Source organism: Phaethon aethereus (assembly GCF_964289735.1).
Source record: "Phaethon aethereus genome assembly, chromosome: 2".
In the NCBI taxonomy this organism is placed as follows: Eukaryota; Metazoa; Chordata; class Aves; order Phaethontiformes; family Phaethontidae; genus Phaethon; species Phaethon aethereus.
The window spans coordinates 96,783,498-96,793,031 of record NC_138582.1 but is presented as its reverse complement, the minus strand read 5'-3'; the positions used below and the strand labels follow the sequence as shown (position 1 = coordinate 96,793,031).

The following is a 9,534-nucleotide window of genomic DNA, read 5'->3' as shown; positions in this document are numbered from 1 at the left end:
AGACAAGAGACCCCTACACACTTTCCCACCCCAGTGGTCCCCCATCATTCTCCAAGCACACCCCAGGGGAGCAGCCCAGGGCGAAGGGCACACAGAGACAGAAGCACCCGCTGTGTTCTGCAGCTGTGCATCACACCTGTAGTACCGTACTCAAAACTGGCTGTGCAATTTTGCAGGTGAAAATAGCAGGTAAAAATTCCACTGGAGAATGAGGTAAGCAATCCAGTATTATGGAATCCATCTCTCGCCTTCGCATCCCTTCATCATTAGCCCCTCCACTAGCTGTGACCAAAAACTGCAGGACACATCGGTCCTCAGAAAACGTTGGCCTCGCTTCTTTTATATCTCAAAGGACCACAGGTGTGGCTCTTGCCTGAGCACACATGCCAAAAGCAAGCACGCAGCCCGCCACAGCGAGTTTTGCATCGTTTAATCAAAATATTTCAGCACAGAAATGAAAACCCTCTAAGGAGACATATCCTTACATGCAAAGCTGGTTTTACCGGCTTTGTCACAGGGAAACCACATCTACAAACCTCCACCTTCCAATGCTTCTCTTGCTGCACGTAATGAAACATATAGCGTGGGAGAAGCGACAAACCAACACCAGCCCGGCGCAGACCTCGGAACGGAAACGGAGCCCGACGCCAACGGCTCAGAGTGCAAACCAGCCGTACAGCACTGCGGGGCTTCAGCGAGATGGGGGGCAGAGGGGAACCCCCAGAACTCCAGTACCTCACTGATGAGCTTTTTTGGAACTTAGCATATCTTCGCTAGGAGCATCTATCTCCCTCCCAGTCCTCCCCGCCCGCCACTGAGTCCCAGTGACTGGGAAGACGGGACGACTTAGGAATGTCCTGGAAGATAGGATTCATTGCTTTTGTACATTTTTCTCTTTGATAGCGGAGTTGTAAATATTCCCACTCTACATACTTAAGCTTTCAAATATCACTAAATCTTCTGGCTGCAAATTCCCAGAAGTGCATTCTTCCAAGCATCTGACCTGTGCCTGAGAATTTGATGTTTTTCATATGCTCAGCCTGTTCTGAAAAAACAATTTAAAAAATTAACAGCATCTCAGATTAGACGGCTAATTTTCAGCCCGTGCTTCCTTGCACTGCTGCAACCCACCTTCTCCTGCCTGTTTTAAACCAACCCCCCAAGAGTTTAAGCTAGTTCCCTTAGCTCCACTATTTGCAGGTGAAGAGCGTTGCTGCATTCCCTTTGTCCGCTGCTTTCATGATTTCTTAAACCTCTCTCATCTCACTGCTTTGCTTTTCTCTTCTCCAGATGGAGAAGCCTCACTCAGCCGTTTCAGTCTCTCCTCGCAAGGGAGCTGCTCCAGCCCCTCGGCCACGCTCTTCCCTGTGCCAACTCCTGGATGCAGAGACCGGAGCTGCAGGCAGCACTTGTCACGCAGGCGCATCATCATCATCATCATCATGGTGCTCCCCATCCCGCTCTCACCTCCTGCCTGGTGACACCCAAAGCCACTGATCTCAGAACGCCAAGGGTGACATCACAGACCCCTCCCTGCGTGGTGGCTGTCCGTCTCGTACGCAGCGCCAGGCCAGGGGGCAAAAGCACACTTTTGGGGGGGTCCAGGCTCTGACTAGAACTAAATACCCGTCTTAAGATTTGGTCAAACACAATGTATTTTGTCTTCAGCTTGAAATCTATATGCTCCTTAAATTAAAATATAACACTATTTTCCAGTTGGAAATTTTACCTATAGGGGCTTTGATTTCACAACTGGTGTTTTAGATGTTTAGTTAGCCAGAAAGGAGTATTAAAGCAGCTGACAGTTAACTATGCTTTTGCAGCTGTACAAATTCATACTGATTGCTGGACAGAACTGGACTCCAATCCATTTTCAGAGAACACAGATAACAAAACATTCATGCTTTGAAAAACATGTCAGACAACGATTATTAAGTCTTGCTTGCAGAAACATTCCTCAAGCCACAGTGACAAAGCAGCCGAGTTTATGCCATGACCTCAGAACAGATGTTCTTATTCAAAAGGGCAAAAAATAATAATAATATCCTGGATCCTCCACTTAGACACTGGAACACCCAGCGAGTAGCAGAGCTGAGAAGCAACAGGTTTTCAGTCAACAGCAGGGAATTCTTGGTCTTAAGGGTAGGTATTCACCCCTACCATTCAGCCTCACCGCTGCAGTAACCTCTCAGGGTCAATCTCCAGGAGCCACAGCCCACCAGTTACCCCACAGCCCGCCTCTCCAGGCTCTGTCTGCTTGTGCTGAGTGCCATCAGGCGAGCTGCACGATGGAGACACTTGCAATAGCCCACAAGAGACCCCAGAGCCCTACCAGTAAGTGCAATTTTGGCAAGGGGAGGGGGGGAAGGGAGAATGGAGGATAAAGGGGAAGCATTACTTTGAGTTGTTTGTGTCCCAGTTCTTCTTGTAAGAGGTACTGGCATTCCTGCCCTGGCAATACTACTCTGCACAGGTGCCAGCAGCAGGCCACACCATAAACATGCTGCTATGGCAAACAAAGCGAGCGGACATTGTCAGATCCTAATCGGGGCGGGGGGGGGAGGCCTACCTCATCATGCATTGTTGCATTGGTATCAACAGAGCATAACTGAGCATCTGTGCTACTTTGAACTTAGAAGCTTTGTATCCTGTGCTAAAGAAAAAGTCATGCCATCCCATCCCCATCCTCTCCATCCCCTATGAGACTGGTGCCTTTTGGTAGTTGCATCTCTAACATTTGTTAATGGCCATTCTCTTGCTTCAGGGATCACCATAAAGATGGCTCATCTCGTGGTCTGGGCCCAAAGAGCTCCCAGCCCACCCCACTGCTGTGGACTGCCTCACTTCTATATAACTTAAGCCTGCAACAGCCAGGACAGTGAACTGCGCTCGCAGCCCACCTCAGCAAGTGCGTACCCAGCTGCCGCCGCTGTCCCCAGGCCACCTGCACTTGCACAACACAAGGTTTTCTGGCATGCTCCACCTCAGGTGCTCTGCAAACACCCCGACTATGTAATCCTGCCCTAGAGAAAACACCCGAGGCAGATAGCTCATGCTTTGCACAGACGGACCTGCTACACATCACTGCGAGCAAGGCTCCAATCTTAAATGACTGATTCAAGACCACCTTCGTGCTACAGGATGGTTAGAGCTAGGCAAACTTGATCAGGCTGTGATGCACAGCCTGGAGGAAAGACAAGGTTATGTGAGCTGGGATGTTTCCTCTTCCCTCAAGCACAGATGATAGCAGCCTCCTTTCTCTGAAGTGCCTCCTCAGGTAAAGGAAGTAAACACCCCCCCCCACCGCAGTGGGACACACACTCTGGTTCTGCGGCTTCCAGGCTCCTTGCCAAGAACTAGCATCTATGCTTTTTTCAGAGCACCCAGCCCCAGTGAAAAGAAGGTTGTGTCTTGTGTCTGAGTGGAGCAACCATGTGTGCAGCTGGCCAATGTCACTCCAGTCTTTGCCAGGATGGCTGCCTATGACCATCCCCCAGTCTCTTTTAGGTGTGGGAGGTAAGGAGCTGAGAGAAGGAAGCTTCACCCTGTCCCTGACCAACCCATCATTGTTGGATATCCATCGATGGATAAAAGCTGTCCTCTGTCATCAGAGGACTTATGTCCTGCAAGTGTAAATGCCCAGGCATGAAATGCACCTGGAGTTCTGAAACTGCAGGCAGTAAAAAAAGATGACTGATGTGCTACAGCATGAGGAGGACACCTCTCCCAAGACTTGTCAGTCTCAGTGACTAAAGAGGCTGCCGCGAGAGAAGATGGTCTGTCTGCAGTACGGCACCTTTGCCCCAGCTCGAGGGGGTGACTTACAAGCAGAGCTCTGCCAGCTTCTCCCTAATGAAGAGCTGTGGCACCTTAGCACAACATGGACTGGTAAGGCTCAGCCATTACACAGAGAGGTCTTGCCACAAGCCTTCACATCGCCTTGAATTTGAGCACACAGGATTAAACCTGACAACAAATACTCATTGTTTGTAAGTGTTACAAAGTGTTTGTAACGCTCTTAAGAGCAACAAGTGCCCTAAATTGGGATCCAAGAAAAAAAAAAAAGCCACACACACACACAAAAAAAGATCAGGCTGTGTCTGTTTGGGTACGCCTGCCTGATTGCTTCAGAAGGGCTCTGAGCAATGAGGACAGAGCTACCTCACAAATCACAAACCTCAGCTTTCAGTAAGAAAATATCAAAGGTGACACAAGCACAGGGAGGTAGCAAAGGCACAAAGCCTGCAGGGTTATCCACGGGTGACTGTGACAGCCTGCAGAGGACAGCTAGCTCAATTTGCTTCCCTACTGTGAAGGCAGCATGGGCCTTTGAATCGCCATTCCCCCTCCTCCAAGAATCTGTTTGAATCAAATCGCTGCTCTAGAACAAACTGAACGAGCTCATATGCAGTGTGAGGCCGGGGAGTTAAGACCCCAGGAACAAATCAATGTGAGTTTAACAGGTTAAACCTGCACAGGTAAAGGATTTTTACATGCACAAGTGTTAAACTCTTTCTTTCCTGTTGAGAAACCCATGGCATATACTCTGTTCAAACAATTACACTATGTTATTAACAAAACCACCCTCACGGTTAATACCATATGTATATAAATAAAGGATTTTTAATTTTAAAAAAAGAAAAAAGATGGTGACTAAATAACCCACAACAAACCATCCCTTTCCCCAAGCCAAAGCTGATTTTATTTGCCTTTCTTCATTTTTGCAGTCTTTTCTTTACGCTTCTTCACATGCTTTGGGATTTTGGTTTTTCTCTTCTCTCTTTGGGCTTCTTTAACCATCTTTTTCCTTTCCTATAAAGGACCAAACACCATTCATTTAAACCCAGGAATGAGATTTTGAGTAGTCAATCAACTATTACATTAACGAGTTAACACACCACAAAAATGAGGTTATCATGAGGAAGAAATAAAAAAGAAAAAAACCCAATAGGAATGGTGAGGGAAAAGGGAAAAGGAAGTATAGGTTGGGGCTGGAGCTAGGAGCTGCACACTGGTAATGACAAGGCAAAATTCAAACTCATTAAAACCCAAGTTTCATGCAATCTTTGAAGAAAGGGAACAGGATGCACTCTTAACTCGTGCCATTTACATCTAGGATTACAACAGGATGCCTTATCTAGGTTTTCTGCTACCCAAAGGGCTACTATACTATGTGTTTCTGTGTCACGCAAAAGTACTGATCCAGTAACCGCTGGTAACTCAGAGCAAGCTGATCACAGTCAGGATTGGCAAGAAAGGGTGCTCTGCTACGCAATACACTGTAATTTATGCCAGACAGTGGAGAGACTACGCTCAACTGTAATATGCAAAGTCAGCATAATGGAGTGGGGGGTGGAAGCAATTGCTGCTAATCAGTTGCTCAACCTACAGCTGAACACACAGGTTACCAAAAGCTTCACCTTACACAAAAAGAAGTCCAAATGAGAACCTACCCGTAAGGATGAGAAGTGACCAAGACTTCCCTGCTTCGTATCTGAAAGGCAGCAGCTCTAGGTTGGTAGAAAGTGCCCAGTAGAGCACTGCGTTTTTATTTGACAGATACAGAATGTATTATCTTACCTCTTCTAGGAAGAAACACCTAATAAGCAAACCCCCAGATCTTGAACCACTTAAGTCCAGCAAGTTTCATCCTTCTTTTGCACATCACCTAAAAGACTGCCAAAAGGTTCTGACCCATGTGTGATACTCTGCAAAAGAGCCTCACCAAAACAAAGCATCCTTGTTCTGCAGTTTGGAAAATGAAACCTTAAAAAAACCCACCCAAAACCATAATCCCCTTGCATGACTGTTTTATGTCTCTTGCCTACAGCAAAGCTATCCAGTCTGTAGTAATGGTACCACAAAAGCCACCATGGTACAAACATCGTCACAAAGTCTCCAGTTCTATAGACCAAATGGTCTCAGTTCCCTGGGCAAAAGCAGGTTAATCAGGGAGCACGACCACAAACCCACACACCAAATCCTGGAAGAGTAGCCAGGGGCACTGAAGAGCTATTCAGGCTTCACTAAATTCTGCTTTGTGTGGCCTTAGAATTCCCTGCAGAGATCTCTCTTCTAGCTTTGTCTAGGCTACAGAGAGCTGTTACATGTTCCTCTACACAAAACCATCACTAATAAAGCATCCACAATGAAATTCACTTCCTCTGCTCTCACCCTCCACAACAGGAAAAGTTCATAGCTTTTTTCAGACAAGAAGCAAGAACCACTCAGAACTAAGTTTGCATTTTTTCCCCAACACATAGGCAGAGGTGGGGAAAAAAACCCCAACAATTCCTGGCCATCTGACCTTTTGTCCATGCTAACTTCAGTAGGTTTATCTTTGGGATGTACAGATTCTTTACAGCCTGAATCAGAGCCCTCTGAGGTGCCATTGTCATCATCATCAGAGCCTGTTTCTGACTCGTCCGCCTTCTGTTCAAGAAGTGCAGGAATCTGCAAGATATATCAAGAGCGAATTATACCAAACCAAAACACAGAAGCCTAATGACAATGTACACACAAACTACATATATGTATGTATATATAACAAAACAGAATCTCCTATGAAGAAACCCTTGAGTGAGCTCATGCCATCTCCTTTACTACAGCCACCACTGAGTCTGAAGAAAAAGAATAAAGAGTAGGTTAATCTGAACTAAAACAAGGAATCTAGAATGTACCACATAGAATCTTTTAGGTCAGGGCCCACAGCACAGCTGTATTGGCACTCCCAAACTAATTTCCCTAGAGTTAAACAGCGATTTGCTAACGTATGTGGAAGCCAATTTTTAATTATGCTTGGATCATACCAACATCTACCTTGGGGGCACTGTATATAGTCTTTATTGCAAACACAAGCATCTACACCGGAAAACTCACTTAAGTCTGGAGACTGTGCCACAGCCTGATCCCATCCATATAAATACTTCCATTTTAAAACACAGCCTACACCACTGCTAGATAACATTTACAAAGGAAAGAAGGGGAATCCACATAGGGTTCCTGCCTTGACCAACTAACTTGTTATACTGCTACAGACTGATCTGTAAAAAAATTTCTTATCCAATATACTTTACAGGAGCATCACTGTCAAGTACTTCAAATATACTTAGACATAGTATCCTATGCCTTATACTGCAGGGTTGTTCTTTACACAATTACAGTACAGCTACCATGAACATATCAATACTTGCAGTCATGCTACACTTTAAGTAAGTTTTCTATAATTGAAAAATGTCTTCTCTCCCCTCCAGCTTAACTTTGGAGATCATGGCCATAGTGAGGATTATCATTTCATTTTCAAGAAACACAGCATCAAGCACAGGGCAGGGAAGTGATTCATGTGGTGTGCAGACACACTGCGATGACAGATCCTTCCTGGCATAGGCAGAACCCAAGTGGATATAAATGGTCACTCTGCAGACAAGAGGCGTCTTTCATGGTGTCAGCTGCAGGTCGAGACATTCTCTGTACTCCTTATCTGTGCTTTTCTGAGAACGGCTAAAAGGAAACATTTCAAAAACGGCCCTCTCACCTTCTGAACACCAGACAAATCCTTCTTCAGTCCTGTCACAGTCTGGTAGAGAATCTACACCCAGGGAGAGAGAAAGAAAATTACATTACGAAAATATGAGCCTTTTATCTTCGTGCCCAGTGAAAATGAGCACCTAAAAAAAAAAAAACCAAACCACCCCAACCCAAAAAAATCCAAACAAACAAACAAACCACACACATTAGTACTAACCAGATGATTTTAAAGAATGACACTAGATTCAGTACTCCACACCTTGTGGTAACAACTCTTCCACTTTTATTTGTTGCTATCAGTTTCCAGTAGGAAGAATTCATATTCCTTCCCTCGTTTCTGCAGTGCCTCAGCATATCTACTCACATTATCTTGCTGAACATTCAATGCCATATCCTCTTCTTTCAATTTCATCATTATATCCACATCTCTCTCATAGTTTTTAACTTCAGTCAAAGTTCTAGGTATGTAAGCATTCTTAAACACCTGGTAGAGTGAAAGGAAACACAGATTTACTCATTTACATACAGTTTCATGATACTCTTCCTCCCTAATTATGCATCCTTACGAGAATAATCACGAGGGATTTCATTACTCAAAGAAACTAAAAATGAATGTGGCAGTCACCCACTACCATTTGAACTGCAGAGTACCTTTTTTTTGCAGGAGCAGACTTAACATGCAACCTACACATTACTGAATAGCTCATAACTAATAAGACTCCTTCCTTAGCATGACTACCACCAGGCCACTTACAAACTTCTCTAACTCTTCCAGCTTCCTCTTAACCAATTTGAGTCCTAAGGTTTTGTATCCCAAGGATTTTCTGTAATGTTTCTATTGTGACATTTACAATGCCTTCAGAAGGCAATTCCATTAAAATGCACCGTTAGAACTTAATCTCTTTATAGAAGAATACCTGCTTCAACCTACAGTCCAACATAAAAAAGGTTCCTGCAGCAGTACAGTAAAACCTAACCACAGTATCAACATTCTTAAAATTTGTCATGCAGTCTTTTTGAAACAGTCCTCCAGCAAACTTAAGTCACTACTAGATCACAGAGAAGCATTTTGCTTCTCTCTTCCATGGTATCGGTTCAATCCCAGTACAAATTCAGTACATTTTATGATTATAACTGCTAGACTAAGTGCTGTGCAAAAAGCAGAGGCCCCCACCTCTGCAGACCTTGCTCATAATCAGCTCTACACTTTTGTGAAGAAAGTGACACAAACTAGCCATGGTCACATCAGAAGTCTAAGAGAAATAAACTGAACTCAGATGCCACTAAACCATCTCTCTTGCAGGTCAGTACTTTTATATAAGCAAAGGAATAATTGGTTTACAAAAGACAGGCTTGCAACAAAACACTAACATCTGACCCTATAGTTCAGAAGTTGTATGCTAAGGATATCTTGGGAAACAAAAACATCTCTCCTTGGCCAAACTTGAGCCAGAAGTAGTTAGTAAAACCTGCAGAGCTCCACGAGAAAAAGTCTTTGATAGATTAAGTAGTATTGACTCCAAAGGTAAACACCGTGTGAACAAATAGGTTCTCACTGACAAAAATTCTGCTCAACACAGAGTTGCTTTCTTTTTTTTTTTTAAGCCTCTTCTGGAACAGAGAGGAAAGACTGAGATAGAAATTGTTTTATCTTTACATCAAGCCTTTCCAGAACGTTAACAGTTTTCTGTAATGGACTTGAAATGGCTTCACTTAATGCAAAAGCAAGGGAGAGAAACGGTACATCGAAGAACTGAATTAGACTGGGACAGGAGCTAGACAGGCAATTTGGTCAATGCACGTATCTAAACATCCTGCTTCTGTATCGCTGGTCCAAAAACACTGGCATAATCAGATCTCTCCACTTGTGGTTTTTTTGTTAACTGAACATGAACTGGAAGATACATCAAGAGACCTAGCTACAAGCAAACGTACTCATTAAGAAACAGAGTATTTGCCTTCAACACCTTATCACTGTCAGCTTTTATACATGGCATCCCTTAACAC

General features: G+C 44.3%; 1 protein-coding gene across 1 annotated transcript in view; it reads right to left on the bottom strand.

Annotated features, from left to right (window-relative positions):
• Positions 1-4,701: 4,701 nt before the first annotated feature.
• The window catches only part of RIOK1 (RIO kinase 1), a gene marked incomplete at both ends in the record, with an annotated part of 17,976 nt that continues 13,143 nt past the window's right edge, over positions 4,702-9,534 (bottom strand). Inside the window, 4 exons of the mRNA XM_081996692.1 lie at positions 4,702-4,812; positions 6,307-6,453; positions 7,535-7,588; positions 7,892-8,011. Coding sequence (XP_081852818.1) covers positions 4,702-4,812; positions 6,307-6,453; positions 7,535-7,588; positions 7,892-8,011 — 432 coding nt within the window. The remainder of the gene's footprint in view (positions 4,813-6,306; positions 6,454-7,534; positions 7,589-7,891; positions 8,012-9,534) is intronic.